General features: G+C 42.2%; 1 protein-coding gene across 3 annotated transcripts in view; it reads left to right on the top strand.

The window, feature by feature from the left end:
- The window catches only part of rev3l (REV3 like, DNA directed polymerase zeta catalytic subunit), an 88536-nt gene that overhangs the window by 33690 nt on the left and 30869 nt on the right, over positions 1 to 23977 (top strand). For all 3 annotated transcript variants that reach the window (XM_030722203.1, XM_030722202.1, XM_030722201.1), the window contains exons 2-8: positions 7030 to 7219; positions 8782 to 8856; positions 10013 to 10173; positions 16380 to 16512; positions 16685 to 16779; positions 18718 to 18822; positions 21300 to 21384. In XM_030722203.1, coding sequence (XP_030578063.1) covers positions 7030 to 7219; positions 8782 to 8856; positions 10013 to 10173; positions 16380 to 16512; positions 16685 to 16779; positions 18718 to 18822; positions 21300 to 21384 — 844 coding nt within the window. The remainder of the gene's footprint in view (positions 1 to 7029; positions 7220 to 8781; positions 8857 to 10012; positions 10174 to 16379; positions 16513 to 16684; positions 16780 to 18717; positions 18823 to 21299; positions 21385 to 23977) is intronic.

The raw sequence follows: 23977 nt of genomic DNA, 5'->3' as shown, positions 1-23977 counted from the left end.
GTCATTATGTGTTTTTTCTGTTTTGTTATCCTTGTGGCATCACTTAATTCGCCCCACTTAAAGCCATGTTTTAAATGTGGTTATTGATTATGGATCTTAAAAAAATGGTTTGTGGAGAGCTTTCAGGTGTATAAATGTGTGTGCGGAGGAGAATGTTCCTGAAAAAATGGCACCAGTACTCACCAAGCCCACCTTTTATAAATACAGGTCTGTTCTTTCTGTTTCTCTGCTTCCGCAGGCACTCGTGTATTTTGTGCTCAGAAGTGATGCTTGTAACAAGGGTGGGAGATTTGATGCTGCTTCTGCAAATTGGCTTCATATACATGCACATTTTACCAGCTCCTCAGCAGTGACGTAAATTCACCTATTTGTCCTTCACCACCATCAGCGACTGGGTTTAAATTTTTACTAAGAAATATGACTGTTTTTCCTGTAATTGGAACTGAAGGTTCAAATTGGGGCTTGTTAGCAGGGAAAGCTGCTGAAAATGTAAACAGACTTTTAAGCCAAAGGAAAAAGTTACCAGTATGGCTGATGGTTGGTGGAAATGCGGCAGTGCCAGAGGTTTCTTGGGCTTATATGACAAAAGTACACCACTGGATCGCAAACATCTTAAAAAAAAAAATTGGATGACTTTAAAAAGCCACTTATCTAGATGTGAGGTGCACATGATTAGACATTAAATGGTCTTTAACCAGCCAGTTCCCATGTACAGAAACAAGCATCAACACCTTTTATAGCTAAACTGCTTGCTGGTCATTTTACTGTCCCAGCAGTAGTGCAGGGCTTCAGTGCCAATGCTGAGTCATAGCTGCAGTGATGATTACCACAAAGAGGCTGGGGGCTGGGATGAGAAGAGCTTGGGGGGGTGGGGGGGGAGGTCGAGCTCCTCTGTCTCAGCACTCCTGCCCCCCAAAGATAAGGCCCCAGAGCTATCACAGCCCCTCCCTCCTGTCCTCATTCACAAATCCTCAGCAGGAAGTGAGATGGGAAACAACACATTTGGCTGGGAACAGCTGAGATGTGTGGGAGCTGTCACCTCATCAGCAGTGCAAACAAACTTCCTCAGTGCTTCTCTCTTTTTAATATCATAAGTTGTGTACCTTTGGGTTTTGGTCATGTCAGGCTTTTTGAAGATTTCAGCTTGAGTTTAACATTTGAAATCTTACAACCCCAGAAAAGCTCTTCTTCAGACACAGGCTGATCTGAGTGGGAGGAATCAAGCTTCTGCTGCAAACAGCAGCTGTGTTTTTCAGGAGAAAAATGAACAAGCCAGATATGACCAGTGGACAGACTGTTTATTGTTATAATAAGGGAAGTGTACAGAGATACCTGTTCAGTCACCTGCAAAACGCGCCTAGACTCTACTTCAAATTACAAATCCTTCTTCTCTGCTTTCTGTGCCCTGCCTTTACAGATGCCAGTGTCAGGACATCTGGATCTCTGGAGATAATAAATTGATTTGGTGAATCCTGATGATAAAGTGATTTCTATGATGGCTGATTGACAGATTTTGATTACCTGTGAGCAGGTTTTGTGCTTCCTGCACCATTAATTGGACAGCACTTTAATGTAGCGGAAATAAGCAACAGTGTGTCTGGAAGAATATACCTCAGCACAACATGATGGGGCAGCACGGCACTGTTGCCTCACAGCAAGAAGGTCCTGGGTTTGAATCCACCTCGGCCGGGGCCTTTCTGTGTTTGCATGTTCTCCCCGTGTTTGTGTGGGTTTCCTCCCACAGTCCAAAGACATGCAGTTAGTGGGGTTAGGTTAATAGGTGATTCTAAATTGCCCAAAGGTGTGACTGTGAGTGGTTGTCTGTCTCTGTGTTAGCCCTGCGACAGAGTGGCGACCTGTACAGGGTGTATGTACCCTGCCTCTCGCTCCAGCCTTATCCTGAAAAGGATAAGCAGAAGAAAATGGATGGTTGATAACATGATGGGTTGTTGATCCTCTTGTCAGGTTCACAAAGTTCCCGATTAATTGCTTAAATCTGTAGCACAATAACAAGCCATCCACTGGAAGCAGCAATTGTTCTTTGTCTTTGAAACCCTGCTCAGCCCTCTGCTTCCGGTTGTGCTTATTTTTCTCTAGTTCCTCAAAACCCTCATTCCTTAACATATGCACACTGTCTATAATATCTTTTTTTTTATCTTACAGCTCTCTTTCTGCTGCATTGTATTCTTATTTTTCTCATTTCCCTGCTTTTTTCTCTCCTGCAGTCACACACCTCTGTCTGTCAGCTCTTCTCTTTTCTTCCTCAGACACGCTCACACTCCTTCTCCCTCTGCCTCTCTTTCTGTGGCCTGACCAGCTGGGTGGAAAGAACCACTTGTTTATCTCCCCTGCTGCCCGTCAGGGGCTTTTGCTTTGCTGCCACCGTTGCCTAGCAACTGCAGCAAAAGTCGGCATTGGCTGCTTTTACTGTGTGTGTGTGTGTGTGTGTGTGTGTGTGTGTGTGTGTGTGTGTGTGTGTGTGTGTGTGTGTGTGTGTGTGTGTGTGTGTGTGTGTGTGTGTGTGTGTGCGTGCGCGAGCGAGAGAGCGAGAGTCAGACTCCATGTTGACTCGGCAGGCTGAGGACAGACACGCCGCTCTCGCCACTCCCTCACTGCCGGAGTGGCCGCCAGCCTTTGTGCGACTCCCCGAGTAGTCCCTCACAGACACCTTGGCAGTGTTCGATGCAGACACACAACCACATGGTACAGACAAGACCAAGACTTCCTGATCGCACTGTCTGTCTGCATGCCATGAGCCGCCACTCCAGGTTTTCATTAGTGATTAATCAGTTGTCTTTTTTTGATGACACCTCATTCCTTGGATAAAAATATACATAAACATAGGCATAAAAATGGGAGTCATAAAATACTCCCATTTTTATGCCTGTGTTTTATTTTGTTTCAAGATCACAAAATATTTGATGTGAAAACTGCATTTAAAATGAACCTGAAGTACAGAGGCTATTAAATTTGTTATTACAGTCATAAATGTCTTCAGCACAGTAATCTGTGAAATTGGTGACTTCTTTCTGTCTTCCTAAGGAATGCTCATGTCTCATATACAAACATTTACTCCGTGTCCCAGGATCAAATAGAAGTACCGAGTTAGCTCAAAGCATAGAGGTATGTAAAATATGAACTCCTCTAGCATTTGAAACTATACACAGTTTCTTCCGGGCTGTAAACAGGAAAACATCATCCCTAAACTTGGACATTAAACATTGGAGTCTATAAGGATTGACTTGCTTTGCAATTAGTTTGTTATAATGTGATATGTGTGTGACTATAAATAGCATTTTAAAGCTTGTGATTACACTGATAAACATTAATTTATTGTCCTCATTAGAACCATCACATCATATTTTTAGTGGCCTAGTAAGGTTAAACATGTCACCATAAGTAGGATGTAAGTAGCTTTCAAAATACTTGAATCCAAAAAATAAGAACCAACAGTTTAGTGACAGAAGGTTCCCTCATTAAAGAAAATAAGATTCATTCACTGGAGGCTCAGAGTTGAACCACTGCTCATCTGCATTAAAACAGATCAGTTGAGGTGGTTCAAGCGTCTGACAAAGATGCCTCGTGGACACCTCCTAGGTGAGGTGTTTCCCTGGGCAGACCGAGGACACGCTATAGAGAATTATGTCTATCAGCTGGGTTGGTAATGCCTCTGTCTCCCAACTGAGGAGCTGGTGGAGATGGCTGTGAAGAGGGGGATCTCTGCTCAGACTTCTGCCCCTGTGTCCCGGATCTGGATGCATGGCAGAAGATGGATGGATGGATGGATATACTGTTAACAATGGTGAATGCTCCCCAACATGAGGACAAACACCAAACATGATCAGGGTTTTGTTTGGTGAGATCAGAGTGTGCAAACCCAAAAACCTGCTTTTCAAACTCTCTGCTTATGAGGGGCATCCAATTAGAAGAAAGCTGGCTAACATGGAGGAGAAATGGAGCTAAAATGGGTTGTTTCAGATGAGGATGACCTGAGGGACTGCACCAAGGCCCAGTATAAGATACATTTGGATAAAATACAGAACTGAATATGATCTCAGTAGGTATAGTTTAATCTTAATATTTTTTGTTGCTGATTGATCGTCTCAGATTTCCTGCTTTGCTGGACAAAGAGCAGAAATTTACAGACTAGTTGTCTTTAAGATTCCTAACAGTCAAGTAACTGATAAATCCACTAATTGTTGCATGTCTAATCAACATAACGGCAAACAGTGAGGGCTTACAAGCGTGACAGTAAACACATCAACATCCCTGGTCATTATGAGCAAAATAAGCTGACATCAGGCACACCAATTGGTTGATGTCTACAGAAACACTGGCTAAAATAAATACACCAGGAGGGACTGGATCAGAAATAGTGAGCAGTACAATTTTCTGCATTCATAGTGTTCAGCCTGCTTGTTTTGTGCAACTCATGGATATAAAAACAGCAGATATCCAGCTTAAGATGACAAAAAAAAATAGTTTGTGGTTCTGTCTCCTCAAATATTAGAATCTGCTGCTTTTTAAGTTCAGTCTGTTATCAAGAAGGAAAGAAAGTGGCTCTTCCACATCGGCTGCTTCCCTCCATGGGAGCAGCTCTACCTGTGTGAGCTCCAGCATCGACATACAGTAGATGCCTGATTCAGGCACGTTCTGAGGAACTCATTGTCTTTCAGCACCTGCTCCATCTTGCATCACCCTCTCTTTTCTGTTCAGACGCCCTGCCGTGTTATCTTGGTGCAGAAATGCTGAGAATATTTCTTTTGCTATTTTGAGGCTCCACTTTTTGGGGTCTCAGCGACGGTGCCCTGGGGACTGCAGCGCAGCATCATACACGGCATCTGTCGCTCCATAGCATGAGGATGGAGACTTGGCAAGCTGTGGGTTTATGTGTGCAGGGTGGAGGAAGATTGCCAGAAACTCCCCCTTTTTACTCTCCTATCTTCTCCCGGTGGTGATAGTTGGGAAGTCTCTGGGTATGTGCAGACAAGTCTGGGCAAGAGTCAAGCTCTCGCTCAGTGCTGCCTCCTCCTGTCCAACTGCCTGTCAGCCTGTCACTGGTGCGAGATAAGTAGAGAGGAGAGGCTTAGCCTGGGCAAACCTCACCACCTTCTGCCTTTGATGTCCTAATTTTCACACCGCTGTTACCATCCTCTTTGTAAAGCTTCCGACAGCAGATAAAAGCTCGGGCCCAGGCTGATAATCGCGCTGAGAGAATGAATTGGAGCTCGGTAGTGGTGTCTGCGGTACAGATCACCTCAGATGACTCTTGTGTGTCGTCTGTCTGGGAACGGCGTGATGTCACACCATTAGGAATACTGTATCCCTGCACCGGCTGGCCTGACTTCACATCACCCTCTGTGCTCCTCCCATGCTCTGTTTCTCTGGAGTTGTTCAGCTAATGGTCTGCATTTACGCTGCATGCGTGTCTGTCATGAATCACAGGAGTTCAAGCTTTCCTCTGTCGCACTCATCCGTCTGTGTTGCTCCACAGTGATCAGTCAGAAAGTGTGTGTGTGTAAGTAAGTGTATGTGTTTCAGGGTGGTGGTGGTGGGGGTACTAGACCCTCTGCACAGTCCATTTATCTCAGTTGCAGCCTGTCAGTAGTTTTAAATGTCTGTGTAAAGGAAGTTGTATGAAAGACTAAAAATGTACAGCATGTGTGTTCATATTACAGTGTTGCACAAGAGATAATGGCGAGTATTTATTTTTTGCCTTTATAAAGTTTTAATAGTTGGAAAACTTTATAGTTAATATTAAATTGTATTATATCCTTTCATATTATGAAAATATATTTTCAGACTTAAGAAACGCGTCTGCAAAAATAATTGATACATAAATGTAACCTTTTGAGTAGCTTAATATATTTTGTAGCTTATTGCAGTTGACAGCCAAGAATTCAAACCCAGTTTTTCAAATTCATGAAAAAGAGGTCCAGCTACTGGTGCTGTGTTTAAATGTAACGGGAGCAGAAGGAACTGGACACTGAAGTAGAGGCTTAAATATAAATATGATGCAGTTGGTCTCCCTGTTTCATCCATAGACGGTATAGAAGATGGACGTAGTACTGTGGCGTCACCCATCGGTTTCTGAAGTCCCGTTTTGAAGCTTTGAGATGAGCGTTTCTGCTGTTGCCGTCTCGGTTGTAAGAAACCGGATGTGATGCGGAATGGTGGGTCTGACTGGAGAACCTCATTGGCTAATGACTTGCGATCGATTAACTCATTTGTCAGTGAGGTTGCTGTTGCATACCACAGATAATCCTCCATTTTTGCAACATGACCACGATTTACAAAACAGACAATTTTTAATTCAGTATGACTGAAAATGAGGGTCACGTCACCCATAAACTGAGCAGGAAAGTGTTTCCAGAGGTCACGTCAGAAAGCGACTATCACTATTTGGTTGACTTCAGATAGGATGCAGGTTTAATGCAGCTTCATTTCTTCTAACTCTGAACTGATGCACCAGTTTTATTCTGTCTATGGTTTCATCCCACCGTTTTATATTATGGTACAATTGTGACTGAAAGGCTATCAGCTGAGATGGAAAGCAGCACACTTGATATGAATAAAATGGTTTCAAGGTGGTGCAAGTAGCTTGCAAGTGCGGACAAAACTGTAGATTGGAGAAACATGTACCACCCACTTTAAGGTTTCTTTAGTATAAATGGGGTTCCTCATGGAATTTCAAAATGGGTCTAGCATCCAGCCATATTCCAAAGTATTTCTAATAATCCTCAGTTTTACTTTGACTGTGAAGCCTTTACATACGGACAGTGGGCTGTATACTCTTGTTCCAGTAAATAGCATGCACTTGGCATCATCCAGATTTAAAACAAGGTTATATTTGAGTGCTTTCTGAAAGTGCATCAAAAGCAGATTTGCAGCCAGTAAATTCAGAGAAGAGCAGATGGCATACAAAATGAGCTCATAAAAAGGCACATTGCAGTTTGGTGGCAGAGAAAAATGACATTAAATGTAACATTAAAAAAAAAAAAAACAGATTCTTTTGTTGTTGTTTTGCAGGCCAGAAGACATGTCTCCACCTCCACGGTGTGTTTCCCTATATCTATGTGCCATACGACGACTGTGGGCAACAGCCAGAGCGCTACCTGCGGCAGGTGGCCTTCAGCATCGACAGGGCCCTCAATGTCGCCATGGGAAACCCCACCTCAAACAACCAGCATGTCTTTAAGGTGGTGCTGGTCTCTGGCATGTAAGTGACTCATGTCTGCTTTATTGTAGTGACACAACTGAGCTGAGATTTGCCCCAGAAAGCAGTTTAACTGCACGCCCTGTTAAAGGGGACCTGCAGAAGCCGATTTAAGTGTAAGTAATCAGTCTTAAAACTGCTCGAAACACTCACTCTCCAAGTTTCAGGGGTTTTTTTTTCTTCTCTTAGCTCAGTATGATGTCACTGAGTGCAGATATCTCCAGTACGGTCATCTCAGGCACACAGTCTGTAAGCACAGTAGTCCCACCCACAGTATGCCGCTGAGTGGCATCTGTGTTCACGCGTCACACCGTTGCTAATTCAGTTACACTGGCTCCCCATCAACTTCAGGCTGCACTTTAAGATGGTCATGTGATCAGAGCCTACTGGCTGTGCAGAATGCAAGGCAGAAAACTAAGTATCATGTCACATTTGACCTTTGACCTCACTTTTACATTTCATATTTGCCTTTCTTTCGAGTTAACCCTACAGTGTGTGATATCTTTAAGGAAAGTGTTGTCAGGAGAAAAGACATTCAGCTGCCTAGTTAGTTCGGAAGATACTGTAGTATAATAATTAGGGGTGGGACTCGATTTAAAAAAATTAATCGAATTAATTACAAGCTTTGTAATTAATTAATCGAAATGAATCGCATTTTAATCGCATTTCAATATTTGACATGAGAAATATTAATTTAAGTTTAGTTGATGAATGAATCAATATACATAAGCTTAAACTTCAAAATTTTGTTCATTTTCCCACCAGTCTACTACACAGACCAATGAAGGGTGGAAGTGCTCCTGTGATAAGCAAACACCTGAAATTAAAGTTAAGCATCATAACTGGATAGTTTTATTCAACATTAATGTCTCACTTGTTATAGTTGGAAATTAATCATTCTCTCAGCTGTATTCTTTGATGTTGAAATGTGTTATGCTTGTTTTAACAGCTTATTTTGAATTAAAGACTTAAAATTAAACCACAAAAAGGAGAAAAAGTTCGTTCTCCGTTTAACAGCTGCTTTTACACAGCTGTGCTTCGCACTCACGGTTGCTAGGCGACATGAGCTACGCAGAGGTGACGGCAGCTGATATGAAGGCTAGCTGCTCACTTCCGGCCTTTGTGGTGTTCGTGGGCTGCGAAAGACGTGGGCCGGGTCCTTTGCAGGATGCAGCCCCTAATTTGGACATTGTGCGTCGATATAATCTGTATGCCTGGAACTCGCGCACTGAGAAACGTTCCACGGTGCAAAGTGCGATTAAAATGCGTTAAAATTTTTAACACGTTAATTTCCCCATAATTAATTAATCGAAATTAACGCGTTAAAGTCCCACCCCTAATAATAATATAAAATAAGCTCAAGTTATTCATATCTAGTTCAAATCATTACCTATTATCCATGGCCTACTCCTACATAATGTTTGTGTAGGCTCCAGCACCTTTATTTTGAAAGGTGCTGTGTAAATACATTTTACTTATTTTCCTTTACTTAAAAAAAAACATAAAAATATGGAGTCATGAGTGATGTAGGTTTAAATGTTGAATGCCTTTTTTTCCCCTTTCAGGCCTTTCTATGGTTTTCATGCCAAGGAGAAGCGCTTTATGAAGATCTATCTGTACAATCCTCAGATGGTCAAGAGGTAAGGTTAATGCAGATCGATGTCGTTTAATGTGAGCAGAGATCACCCCAGTCTCCTGTTGTTTGAATGCCACACTGTGTGCGTATGGGTTTGCCAGCTTACTAAACTGAAATCGATTGCTGCGTATTCAGCTGTGCTCATTGATTGGCTGAGTGTGTGTTCGTGCATGAAAGCACACGGGAACACTGTGAATTATTTGCCAGAGTGATCAGTGTTAGTGATGAAAATGTGAGTGAAGCTACTGATATGGTGCTTGGCAGAGAGCAAGTAACTCAGAGAGGGAGGGAGTGACAGAGGCTGATGTATAACCAGGGGGGTAGGAGAGGAGATGAGTCTAAAATTAGAAGGAAGGTGGAACAGAAGAAGGGCAAGTGGCAAAAAACAAATGTTATTGAAATCCTGAGGTTCAGGGTGTGTGTGTGTGTGTGTGTGTGTGTGTGTGTGTGTGTGTGTGTGTGTGTGTGTGTGTGTGTGTGTGTTAAAGAATAGAAAAACCTCAGCCACTCGTCTCTGATAAGCCAGTCCATCAGTCAACACAGGACTCCTACCTTTTAAAGGGGAGACACGACCCCGGGACAAATCTGAACCATTCACGCAGTCAGCTGCTGCCCATTCATCTTTGTCTCGCCGGGGTAGACGAGAGCAAAACAGGACGGTACAAATTCTGATGGGATGTTGGCAGGTGGGAAAAAATATTGATACAGCAGTTTATGGTATTTTTTTCCTTCTGCAATAGATTGTCAATACCCAGGCTTCAAATTCCCCACTAATTCCACTTGCCTGAGTCATGTTGCTGTCATCTGTGTAGCGACATGCAGGACAAGGAAGCACACTTGCAAGATAACAAGCTAGTGAACAGAATGGGCCCCAAACAAAGGAAAGTTGATAGTAAAGGTGGATGATTTGGGAGCATTTCTTTGAGAAGCATGTATAAAAAAATTTGCTACGAGACAGTTTTTTTAAAAGAATATTATTTGCATTGTTATTTTTACCAATTACCAACTTTATGAAATTGTAACATTTATTTGTAATCATATCTGTGTGTGTGTTAATGCATGGATTTAGGCTTGGTGGTTAACACTGTTTGGCTGAGGGAACATTTGTTTAATTATGTATGAGCAGTTTTTTTTAATGGAACAATCTGTGTTTGTTGCAGAGTGTGTGAGCTGTTGCAAAGCGGAGCCGTGATGAACAAGAGTTACCAGCCCCACGAGGGCCACATCCCTTACCTCCTGCAGCTCTTCATAGACTACAACCTGTATGGCATGAACCTGGTTAACCTGGGAGCTGTCAAGTTCCGAAGGAGCCGGAAAAAAGGTAAGGGATGTGGATAGGGACGAGCTTGTCCTCCTCTCTTTTTTTTTTTTTTAAAGTAGGATTTTCTTCCGTTTTTTTTTTATTGCAGTACTGGCACCTTAGCACCTTTACCCAGCATTAAGAGGTGACAAAGTAGAGAAAGTATACAACACCAAAATAGTGTCTCATACATGGAAAAAGCTAAATTAAACCTAGATTAAATCTGGCATATGCCCTCACCTCCAACCTCCTCTCTCTGGGGCAGTTCTTAGTCTGCTTTAGGATGCATGACAGACTGCTGTTTTTTCATCTCTGTTGGACAGTTGGCAGTGCCGGCTTTCTTTACTCTTCACTTCATTGTTCCCTCGTTGCTCATCAGGGATGAGAGCAGGCCAGGGGAAGGTTGCCATGCCTCATGTCATATTGAATTAGTCCTGATCTCCCCTCAGCCTCAGGATGCCTCTGTTGTCTTGTGAAAGCTCTCTCTGTTTTCATCCCTAATGTTGTCCTCACGCTTCCCTTCACATGTTTTGTCTTGTGGTCTTTGCTCTTTTCTCTCTCTCTGAACATCCTTTCTCTGACCTCTTTGCACTTATTTTGTCTTGTTCCTTTCGTTAAGGACCAAAGGTAAAATACAGAGGAAGCACACCCCCACCTGACAGTAATTCAGGAAGCTTTTCAGTCAGAAAGTGTGAGGACAGAAATGGCAAGCAGATAATGGGGATCTGCAGTCTGCAGACTCTGTCCCTTGTATTTGCCTGAGCTTCCTGAAGTTGAATCCTGTGGAGCTGTGTCACATCTACAGAGTAACAGTCTAGACACCCAGTGCAGCTTCTCTAGGTATTGGCTTCAAACAGTCTGATTTATAAGGTGAATACACACTAAATGTTGGACATGACGGTCTGTGAACAAAAAATATGTAAACAAAACATGGGAAGCACCTGTCATGTTGTCTTTATCTAATTTTAGCAACTCTGTAAGCAGCTGTATAAAAATAAGTCCTCTGCCATGTAGAATTACAAGCTGCAGTGCTATCTTCTTGGCTTCTTTCTTTCTGTCTTCTTACACATTAAGCTGACAGGGAGCACCATTAGTCTTGAAGTGGCGTTTCAGGCAGTTTGACCAACATGAAACCAGTATTCCCTCCTTTCTAGCTTCTCATCACCAATTACCAGAGGAAATGTGTGTCTTTACCTGCTGAATCCTCCACCGTTTTGGCCATTAGGTTTGTCATTAAGTGTTGTCTGTTTGCCATTTGTTGCTCAGCAGGAAAGTACATAGCTGAATGATGTGGTGGAAACTGAATAATTCATAAAAAAAAAAAAAGATTTAAAAAACGGTTCCTGTTGGTTTCTGCAGTCTGCAGATGAGGACTCAGTGTGAGCATTTTCGGTGCCACAATGTTTATTTGTTTGTAATTTTTTTTTTTTTAGAGCCAGAAGTGACCATATTTGGGTGATGTGCTAAGTTATCAGCTAGTGCTAGGATTTCACGCATTAAAACTAATACACAGCTGCTAGGTTTTGGCTCATCCATAAAGTTTTTTGTTTTTTTTAAAGCCCTGGAGTTTGCGGCTCAGTCACATTGTTGCCAGGAGACCCCTCTTTGAAATAATATTGTCTTCATTGAAACAATAAAAGAGACTTTTGCTCTGCTCACTAGTCACAAGTTTTTGGTCTAGTCTTCTACTATAGCTGACAGATTATGGTATGATTTATAGTGCCTAATGTAAGCAATGTGTATGTGTAGATATTGCTTTATAACTGACATTAGAGTCATTACTGATTTTATGACCTTGCTCTTCTTGTGCTGCTATTACACTATGAATTATGAGGTCGTATGTAGAATATTTCATACAGTATCCCCCCCCCCCCCCCCCCCAAAAAAAAAAAAAAAAAGAGCGAGAGGTAACCATACTGTATCTCACCAGGTTTCATGCTGGAGCAGGGAGCTATAAAAATGCCTCCTAGTATGTTGTCCTTAGCATTCTGATGCACTCCTTTTGCTTTTATGTATGTATGTAGTATCTGTTGGCTGCAGATCTTTTTTTTTGAATAAGCTCAGCAGGTAGAGCAGGTCACCTATTGATCGGAAGGTAAGAGGTTCGATTCCCGGCTACTCCAGGCTACATGCCAACGTATCCTTGGGCAAGATACTTAACTCCAAGTTGCTCTCCGACGCAACCGTCGGAGTGTGAATGTGTGTGAATGTTAGCTAATTAAAAGCACTTAGCTTAATTAATCATGTGCTTGTATGAATGGGTGTGCATGGGTAAATGTAGAAACGTGTTGTATAAGTGCTTTGAGTGCTCAGACTGAGTAGAAAAGCGCTATATAAGAACTAGTCCATTTACCATTTACCATAAGTAACTTAAGTGAAACTGAAGCTACAACAAATATCTAAATTTGTCTGTTATTGCCTACCAATAAGGTTTTACTCTGTACGTCACCAAAGTAGATTTAAATCAAACCATCGAGACTTTCAGCTTTAATTTATGGAACATAACAAAAGTATTACATTAATTGTTTAGGAATTACAGACATTTTATACACGGTTTCCTATTTTCAGAGCCTCAATTGTAATTGGAGAATTGACTGTAAGCAGTTTCATGACCCGGTGAGACCTTTCCCCTATTATTTCATAGCAAATTAAGCTGATAAAATAAATGGAGTTCAATGGTTAAGAAAAACAACTTTACAACATCTAACAAATTCAAAACACTCTCAAGGCCATATCACTGTCAGAGTCTACAGTGAAGAGACACCACCATGAATGTTTATACAACACGGTGTAAGCCACTGGTTACACTCAGGAGCAGGACGGCCAGATTAGACTTTGCCAGAAAACATCTGAAAGTTCAGAGTTCTGAAACAAAAATGTTTTTAGATTAAAACCATGTTTAACTTGTACCAGAATGATGGGAAAAGTAGAGCGAAGGAGAGAAACAGCTCAGATCCAAAGCATGTCACATCATTCGTCAAACATGGTGGAGGCAGTGTTATAGTAGAGTCATGTTTAGCTACCCATCGTACACTGCTAAAGCAATCTAAGAGTTTCTCAAGGCAAAGAAATGAGATGTTCTTAAATAGTGAAGTCAATCACCTGATCTCAATCCAAAAGAGCATGCTGTTCAGTTTCTGCACATAAAACTGAATGTAGAGAGACCCACAAACAAGCAGCGACTGAGCGCGGCTGCAGTAAAGGCGAGCGCATCAAAGGAGGAAACATTGCATTTGTTGATGGCCGTGGGTTCTACTTCAGGCACTTACTGACTGCAAAAAATGTTCTTCCAATGATTAAAAGCAATCTTTATATTTAAAATTATGTTAACTTTTTCCAATTACTTTTGAGTCTCTCAAAATAAGGGAATTTGTATTAAAATGTCTGTAATTCCCAAATAATTCCTCATAAATTCCTAAGCAATAATTTTGTTAAACCCCTTCAATTAAAGCTGTATTTTTCAGTCACGCCTTGACTGTTTCATGTCAAATCCACTGTGTTGGTATACAGAGGCAAAATTACAAAGACTGTGTCACTGTCCAAAATCTATTGGCCTGCCTGTTTCTCCTGCTGCAGTGAACTGAACTGTTGACATGTTTTAATGTGTTTCACACGTGCTGCAACTCCTGGAGAGAGATGAGCGTGTGGGCTTGAAGTTTAACAGTCTCTTGGGCCTCACTGCTGTAGTGTCACACTAGGGGTTTCTCTTCAGATCTTTGGTGAACCTTAACCAACTCCTCTCCCCCCTGATAGAAACTAAACCCCCCCCCCCCCCCCCCCCCCCGCATCCCGCCCAGCAGGGCCACCTTCACCTGCGAGGCCATTAAAGATTCCAGACAGGAAATTCCACACTTGTTCTTTTAATAAAGTTCTTTTATAAAAGTCCTCACGCCTGACTCTCCTCCAACAAAAGCACAGTTCCCGTGTTTGATCCACCTCTACAGTGATGCAATCAACGGAAAGAAGACTCCAATGCCCCATACAACAAAGAAACCAAAATGCTCTAATAATTGGTACACCAGTTTACATTTTGTGCTCCCCTCAAAGTCTGACTTGAAAGCAAGTTCCTAATCTGGGATCAAATGACAGCCGATAAAGGAGGCTGGGCTGGTAAAATGGGCGAGTTCAAGATGAGTGGAACCCTTAATGTGTTTTGAAGTCCATTAAGCAGCTTGAACACTCTCCTCTTAAATACTGAGATTTAAAAAGTGTCACAAGTACCAAAAGAAGTCTCCATGTGACAAAACAATGGTGTTTTATTGTACCTGCCTTTGCTGCAATGAAAGAGGATAATTATGGCTCATTACACCACAGATTCTCTAACAGTGTGGATCACAGTTTAATTACTAAGAACTGAGAAATGACACGCTGGCAGCAGTTAGCAAGTCAATCAGTCAAGGTGTAAATGAATGCCCCCAAGTCATCCGAATGTATTTGGAAGGAAAAATACTGTAAATTATTACCCAATCTGTCTAAACACTGAGCATTAGGGTTTAATCCCGGGATCCGGGATTCCCGGGAAATGCGATCAGAACCATTTCCCGTTTCCCGGGAAACGTTAGACGGGAAACCGGGAAAAAAGTCGCGCGCGTCGATTTGACTTTCAGAAAGAAAAGAAAGCTTCAGAATGTTAAATTTAAGGAAATATTGAGAGAAGGGTTCGTTTAATGCGAAAAGCATTACTCTTCATTTCAGGCACGTTCAGCCTCCGTTTAAGGCTTCAGCCTTCATCTCAAGCGTTTTAATAGAGGTATTAAACAGTTGTACTTTTTTCCTCTTTAATTTGTTGAAATCGTAGGCAATGTGTTTACCCTAAGGTATTTTGTATTATATAATTTTATATTATTATATATTGTTATATTGCATTATATAGCCTATAAAATATGCCTGCCCTGAACAATAAAGAAATATCTGTTTAACTTCGAGTGTTTCTTTTCCTCGTTTGCAGCCGCTTACTAACAATCATGAATTAGGATGCGGGCCTAATGTGTGAAGAAATTATCATGAAATAGATTGCTTTAACATATTTCGCTTTTAAAATGGAGTTGAGTAAAATGTATATTTTTTAGGCTATAAGGATTGGCCAGTTTTTCAATAGACGATTCACAGCGAACCTACTTTAACCCTCAGACACGGTGTTATAAATTTGCTGTTGCCAGAATGGCAATGACCAAGTCGTGGAGCATTACTCAAGGCCCTGTGTTATGCCATATTATAGTGTAGTACGGTAGTTAACTTTTCAATGACTATTACAGCGTTCCACTGGTGGAGATATAGCGCAACAGATGTCGCCACGACAGCGTGGCTGAGCCATTATCAATGCTGTGGAGATGAACCGTATTGTTTTGCACCAGCAGTTGTAAAATATCTTGGTATAATTCCATGTACAATGGAGGAATATTCGAATTATATTTGTTAAGGGAGCGTTGAGGAACGATACAACACCGCATATCTCGAGCACTCGAATGTCGAGATGTAGGTTTTATTGCGTTAATCAAGCCGACGTTACCCCCTACTGGGCATAACAGGACATAGCTGGAAAGCTACCTCTACAATATCACAATAGGTTAAGGCCGACACAGCCTACAGAAGGCCTAATTAAAATAAAAAAATAAATAAACTTTTTCCCGGGATTCCCGGGAAATGGCTCGTCATTTCCCGGGATTTGATTCATGTCATTTTCGGGAAAAATATTAAACCCTACTGAGCATGGTTTTATAGTATAGTTAACCCAGATTTTGGAGTGTGCAGTTTTATTCAACCTTTTGGATGTGGTTATTTTTGGTTCTGAAACGTTCCATCCATCCACCAATCCATTTTCTTCTGCTTATCCTTGTTTTTTGTCCCGCCTGTCTCCCCTCACCTCCAACCAGTCGCGGCAGATCCCCCCCCCCCCCCCCCCCCCCCCCCCCCGGTTCTACCAGAGGTTTCTTCCTGTTAAAAGGGAGTTTTTCCTTCTCATTGTCACCAAGTGCTTCCTCTGATTGTGGTTGTTTTTTCTGTATTTTCTGAATATTGTCTTTACTATACAATATAAAGGGCCTTGAGGTTGTTGTGATTTGGCACTATAGAAGAAAAAGAGTGTATATATGAAAAACAAGTGATTATTCTGTCGTTTCTTTTGATCAACAGAAAGTTAGCAGGCCAAAAACACAACTAACAGATGTCCTCGGAGTATGGAGGTGCTGTATTCTCACGTGCCTACGTGTGTCTATATGTTTTAACAGATGAAGCAAAGGCAGACTCAGAAGGATCTGCTTCCAGCAGCATCAGCCCCTGGAAGATTCCCTGTGCATCCAAGCTCAGCGACAGTACCATTGGAGGCACGTTCGTCCGCTGGGAGGAGAACGCCCTACCCTGGTGAATCTCTCCTTCATAGACTGTGCTGCTCAGATCTTAGTCTAAGCAGAAGCTGCATCCAGTGTTTTTGGCTTATTTCAATGCTGCAGAGAATTGAAAATCACAATTCTAGAATTTTATTCATTAATTTTTTTTTTTACTAACTCTTTTTTTAAAAATTCACTCACTATAGCTCTTTAGTCCTGGATGAGGTGGAGAAGCAGAGCACCTGCGAACTGGAGGCTGATGCCGCTGCTGTAGATGTCCTCAACCGCCTCGATATTGAAAGTAAGTATTGCAACCAGTGCTGACACAAATGTAGGAAAGTAGGTCACACTTTCACAAAATTCAAGATACAGCACGGATGAGTGATTGAATGTTGCTCAGACCTCTACCCTTTGAGAGCTGCCACACATCAAATCCATTAGCAAGACCCCAACAAAAACAATGCCTCCCATCACAGGAGAGATGAGACAGGGGGATGAAACAGAGCAAGGCCAATAAAGCAGATGATGTTGCGTGACACAGCATTGTAGCTCCAGAGCAGATGCAGCGTTTTGTTTCCATTTAAATCCCACACATCTGGATTTGTGTTATTTTAGAGTGTGAAAGAAAGAAAGCTCATTCTTGTACTTGCATTGGTGGGAAAAATTTGAACGAAGAGGAAAAAAGAAAGCAATAATGAGGCATGGGTTTTAATGAAAAATAAGTCAATAAAATGTTCCGGTCTTTTTTGTTTTCCCTTCTCCAATCTGGGAACACATTGGCTAGTCTACTGGCTTAGCCCCTGGGAACAGGACTTTCTTTTCCGAGTGCTGTCTATCGGCTCCTCCCATGGATTGCACAGAACCAAAGCCTGCTCAGATGTGATTGTCAATACAACACAGACTAGAAGTGGACTACAAATATAAACCAGAAAGCTACTGAAAATCTTATTACCTACATATTTGGCATTTTTACTTGCAGGAATCTGGTTTGTGTGTCTGGGATGCTAAATATCTTATATGTTTTTAGGTTGTTGGTGTTGTCATCACACAGTATCAATTTTTTGTCCCATTCATTAGCCAGGGACAAACTGGGAGCATGGGTAAACACCAGGGTGCAGTTTACTGATATACGTGGATGTCCTGGTCTTATAGTCAAACATTTTTTGAGTGGCTGTTTGTCTGACATTCAAAGCCACATGTGTGCAGGGACTGTTGTTGGAGCTTGGGCCTCAGGTAGGCTCAGCAGTGCCAGTTTTGCTGAATGCTGTGCTTGTGTGTTAAAGACTGTACTTCCATCTGGGCTGTAAAGATACCATGAGTTTTATGATTGAGATCAAACTGGACTGAACAAGATTTAACCACACAGAGAGTCTGCCTGAAAAGGAAAGAAGAGGCCACTATAGACAGCAAGTGCATTCTTCTGAAGAACTACAGTTTGTATAGCCGGACCGTCAGGGAGCTAAAAGATTCCTACTAACCTTTGTTTGTGCTTTTAGAAAAACAGTAAAAGTTTTAGGAAGTTCTGTGGAAAGTTGTAACAATGTGAAGGAGCTGAGTAAGAATCTGTGTTTTGAAATCCTCAGCGATCCACGTGCCGATAAAGGTATTACTGTGCCACGCGTGTAAATGTGTGCACTGCTCTCGATCTTCCTGCTTCCTGCTGGTATTTATTAAAGTCAGATGAGCTAATCTGACTCTCAGCTACCTGTGGGCAACTCACACCTTGTGTACAATCTCAAACTTCTTTCGGTAAGACCTGAACAGCACATTGTAAGAGTCAGACATTATTCACATGAATAGCTGTATTTTGACAGATGTTTAAATATGTTACATAGATCCAGTAAATTTCCAAACTGAGCCCTGCACTTCTTCTGACAGCAGTTATTTTCTATTGGCCCAGACTGTTCTAAATCCTCCCTTTAGTTCACCCGCTTAATAAATGCAGCAGGCAGATTTACATCTGCACTCACTCTGTCTCTCTTTTCTGTCCAATCTGTGCTGGATTTGCATGTCTGTGTAATGACAGGTACACAGAGCAGAACTCCTACAGGAGATGTTCCTGCAGTGGGAACATGTATAAAGGTCCAGGCCACCCAAAAATAATGTGCTCATTCCTGGAGTTGAAAATGGCTTTATACTTTGAAGTTAAAGTTAAAGTCTTTGTTGGTAAGGACAGGAAGAAAAAATTGATGGTATTGAGTTGACACCTTTTGTGCTGTGATTCTCTTTTTTTGCCCAGATCAGATTGGCAGGAACCCTGGCTTGCAGGCCATCTGGGAGGATGAGAAGCAGAGGAGGAGGGAGAAGAACCAGCCCTCCCAGATGGAAACTCCTGAGTCACAAGGTGCAGACATCCACAGAGGAAAATCTGAGCCTCATCTTAATTTATTTCTCTGTTGTGAATATAATGGATAAAGATGTTCTTTTAGTTTGGAAGTAGGACAACATATGCCAAATAATAGCAGACGAATTGTCATTATGCTGCAGAAGTCATAGTTAGAACAAACAACAGGTCTGCTGCTGATATTGGTAATGAAGTAACATGTCAGTCAGCCAGTACAACAGTGTGGCTCACTGATGTTTTTAATAGTTTTTGGACAATAGTGGAGCTCACATAAAAGTGCTGTGTGGCTTTTGATACACATATTGTACGTGTTACAAGGAGACATCCATTGTTTTGGGTCTTTTTGTGGTATGATAATAAGACTTGAGGGTTCTGGGCTCTGGGAACAAAGGAAAGTTAGCCTGCTACAGGTTCGTGAAGGCCCATAAGGAGCACTGATTATAAAGTATGGTCATAGCCATTGTGATGTCACCCATTCATTTCTCAACTTTTCAGTTTGACTGTTTGGGCCACTGGTTGTTTGGGGCCAGATGTAACCAATTTTGGATGAGAGGGTGAAGTGCTAAACTATCAACTAATGCTAGAAAGCTTGGTTATCAGACTGGGAGTATAACGTGTGCAACACACAGACACACGTACCTGCTAGTTAGTGCTAAGTCACAAATATGGTAATGAAATACAAGAGGTTACACAAAAGCTTAAGCACTTGGCTCAGATAGTTTCATTAACACAGCATGTCTTTTGTCCTTTCTCCCTCCCCACACCCCCAACTGGTTGTGGCTGCCCCTCCCTGAGCCTGGTTCTGTTAAAAGGGAGTTTTTCCTTCCCGCTGTCGCCAAGCGCTTGCTCATAGGGGGTCATTTTGACTGTTGGGTTTTCTCTGTAATCACTGTATTGTCTTTACCTTACAACATAAAGTGCATTGAGGCGACTGTTGTGATTTGGTGCTATATAAATACAGTTGAATTAAATTGAATTAACAGGCAGCAACAGCACAAACATGGTGTAGAGGTCCAGCAAATGGAATTAGCAGAGGTGAGGCAGCTTTTGGCTACAGAGACTCTGTTGGCACGTCTGTCGGTAACAGCAGCCATAGGAAAGAAAAAACCCATCACCCACCACCAGTTGTTTTAACATAGGAGTCTGTGGAAATGGTTTCATTTTTGGAGGAGAAGCTTTTAGAGGAATTTCCCTTCTTGGTAATTCCTTGATCCCACAAAAGAGCTAGTGCTGAAAGCCTAAATGTTGGCTATTGTCAGAACACAGTGCATCACAGCTTAATGTGTATGAAGCTGCCGCAGACTGTCACGGTGCCCATCCTGACTCCTGTCCACCACCTAAAGCAGCTGTGAGCGTCAGTGTGACCTACGAAGCAGTGGCAGAATACAGACTTGACTGATGAATCTCGTTTTCTTTGACATCATGTCAAAGGCCGGGGGCACACGTGTCAGTTATCTGGAGAAGAGCTGGCAGCGGGATTCACTTTGTGAGCAGGTGAGGTGACAGAAGCAGGATGATGCTCTGCAACATAACACTTACCTAAACATTGTTACAGGCCACCTGCTCGACTTCCTGGAAGCTAATCTAATATTCACTAATGGCAGGTGGTCTCAACAGGATAATGTGCTTTGTCATACTGTTCAGGAATGGTTTGAGGAACAATTTCTCAATCCAGAGGGGAGGGGGATGTTTTTAAACATTGTTGATTTAGATACAAAATTCTTCTGTTCTAATCTGAGGGAAGCGAGTTTCATTTTAATGGCGTCAGTCTTTCTGGTTATTGTTCTAAGCATGTCTGGAAGCAGTACAACCTCTTCTGTGGCTAACTGTGTCGTTCTTTCATGTTAAGCGCCTTGTTTGTGCAGCTGTGGTGTTTTAGTTTTGTTTCTGGAGCCTCTTCCACTGGAAGACAGTGTTTACATTTTCCATTACCTCCACAGGTCAGAGTCATCATTCAAAGAGCTGTCCGTGTGATCAGTGATGAAGCATTGGCTTTTAGCTACAAACCCTTCCAGTCTTGCTAAAGTCTGAGTTATTCTCCCCACACACACACACACACACACACAGAGCTGTTATGGAAACGTGCTGATAAATAATCAGAGGCTGAGCCACTCCTGCGCTGTGATGAAGAGTTTGTTCTGAGGCCAACATCCAAGCACATGGGATTCTCAAGGATTGAAAAGTGGAGCGAGAGGGAAATAATGTCCACATATTATTATAGCTTGTATAGAGCAAACTATAATAAACAAGTTATGAAAGACCCTGAGTTTCAGGCTTGCTACAGAATGCAGAATTGCAGCCACATTTTATTACTGACTGACACCAAATTTATCTAGCTAACACCAACATGCTTAACGGCTCTTACTGACCAAAATGTTTTAATTGAAGCAAAGAATTCCACGGCTGGAGTCTAAGCGACGACTGTTTCCAGGTGCCAGAAAGTGCAGTGTTGAAGTTGTTTGTCTGATGTGTTCCAGATCGTGGTTTTGTCACCTCAACAGAGAGTGAGAAAATCTTCATGAAGAGAGTCAAGGAGATCCTCAAGGACAGCGAGTTTGACGTGTAAGTTCCTCATCCTTCCTCTGATTTGGCTTGGTGATGTGGGGACCTGCACTACTCTGATAGTCTTTTTCAAAAAATACTAACAGCAGAGAAGCTTCATAATTGCATCGCATAATCACTTTATAATGCCTCCACTTCCCTTAGAAATGGTAGAACTGTACAACTGTCTCATCAGCCAGTCACATGTCAGAAACTTAATGCATTTTGGCATGTAGACGTAGTCAAGAGAACCTGCTTGAGTTCAAACATGGATCAGAGTGGGGAGGAAAGGTGAATTAAGTGACTTTGAATGTTGCGTGGTTGTTGGTGCCAGATGGGCTGGTCTGAATGTTTCATGAAACTGTTGATGTGCTGGGATTTTTCTACACAGACTCAATAGGGTTTACACACAATGGTTTGAAAAAGAGAAGCTATCCAGTGAGCGGCAGCTCTCTGGATGCCTTGTTGATGCCAGAGGTCTGCTAGTACAGTAGAACTCTAAGTGGAGGATGATCACGTGGTGCACGATCCTGTAAATGTCCAAAAAATGATGAGCGTTCTCTTGGTTTCCCTTCTCACATGATGCACTGCCTTCGGGCTTCGGAACTGTTTTCAGCTGAAAACTGCTAACTGGAGATCCAGATCTTATCACCAGTGATGACCCTTCACACACAACTTGGAGTTGAAGTTTGGATTTGACTGATAGTTGCTGTCCGTGTAAGTCTGAGGTCCAGGGTGAAATGGCAGCATGCATATCTGATCTGTGTGATGTGCTAGTTGCTCCTTGCAAGATTCAACACAGATGTCCTAATTTTGTTGTGGTGTGACATCTCTAAAGGGTCTTTGTGCATGTTGACTTCAGTCTTTCAAGATGATTTTCTCTTCTGATTTTGCTTGCCTTTCTTTAATTTATTTATCCCTCTTATTGTCTTACCGTAATCTTAAAAAAATACGATGCCCTCAGGAAATCCAGGCTAGCTGGCACAGAGTTGGAATTTATGGAAAAGAGAAACGGTGTTTGAAAATGGGGACAAAATGCTTCCAGCCTTTGTGAGGAAATCTCCCACAGTCTGGCAGACCACATCAATAACAAGCTCCTCTCATTTTTAGTTCTTTGTATCGAGCAGCAGTGAAGCTGTTGTGTCCTCAGTTTCTATGTGCCTCAGTGTCTCTTTCTTCTCAGGGCAGAGAGAGAAGCAGTGAAAGCAGATGTTGGATGGAATATAAAGAGAAGGATGGAGAAAGTGAAGTCACAACAGATGTAGTGGAGGGGAAAAAAGGGTGGGAAGGTGGTGAAACGATCGCTCCCACTCCCAGAATGTACAGCCAGAAAGTATTTCCTGTTATAAATAAAAGTACAGTTGGCTCAGCAGGCGTATGTGCTGCTGCATCACATCCAGATGGCTCCTATTCACTAACTTCTGATATCAGACTGGAACAGAAGGGAGGGGAGAGCGGTGCACGGTGGGAGCAGTGTGGTCCTTCGGTGTACTGTCGGGCTTGTCTTAAGCAATGGAGCACTCACACACAGTTCACTGGCTGCTTTCCCAATGCCTGGTTGTCTCACTCACCCTTTCTGTTAATACTCACACACAGTCTGTCACTTCCGGTCTGCTGGCTCCCGCTTACTCCATTATGCACTGCTACTATTGCTGCTGCTTTGTCAGTCTCACTTGGCACTGTGGGCCACTTTGGAAATGTCTTATTTCCCCCCTCACTCTCACGCTTTTCAAATATAGTGATCTCACTTTTTCAGTCCTTCTCTCTGACATGCACTCTGACATTTTGCTGCATGTTCAAATTTCTCAGGTTTTTTTTTTTATCTTCTTTTGTTATTTTCTCTCTCTCTCTCTCTCTCGCTCTCTCTCTCTCACTCACACACACTCACACACACACACACACACACACACACACCTCAGAACGTGAGCAAAAGATCTATAACTAAAAACACACTGGCTCCGATGTTTCCTGCTGTTACAACACCCCGCGTCAGTGTTTGAGGAATCAGGACATACTGATGTGAGGTGGGCTGCTGGAATGCTTCTATACCAGCCAGCCCAATGTGAGAGGTTATATGCAATGTATGTGGGAACTACAGATTAGTAGAAAGATCACTGAAACATCCATGATGACCAAGAAGTACCTGGTAGCTCAGTGCAGTAACATCACTAGAAGACGGCTACTATTGAAGCTGGAGATCCAGAGGCTTATAGCACATTGGGAACAATAGTGAGCAGTATGGACGTAATGAGTGAACCCTGGTACAAACCGGATTCCAAAAAAGTTGGGACACTAAACAAATTGTGAATAAAAACTGAATGCAATGATGTGGAGGTGCCAACATCTAATATTTTATTCAGAATCGAACACAAATCACAGATCAAAAGTTTAAACTGAGAGAATGTATCATTTTAAGGGAAAAATATGTTGTTTCAAAATTACATGGCATCAACAGATCCCAAAAAAGTTGGGACAAGTAGCAATAAGTGGCTGGAAAAAGGAAATTGAGCATATAACGAACAGCTGGAAGACCAATGAACACTAATTAGGTCAATTGACAACATGATTGGGTATAAAAAGAGCTTCTCAGTGTCAGTGTCTCTCTGAAGCCAAG

Source organism: Archocentrus centrarchus, chromosome 24 (assembly GCF_007364275.1).
Source record: "Archocentrus centrarchus isolate MPI-CPG fArcCen1 chromosome 24, fArcCen1, whole genome shotgun sequence".
Lineage (NCBI taxonomy): Eukaryota > Metazoa > Chordata > Actinopteri > Cichliformes > Cichlidae > Archocentrus > Archocentrus centrarchus.
The sequence above is the reverse complement of the archived record's forward strand: the minus strand, read 5'-3'. Positions and strand labels throughout refer to the sequence as shown.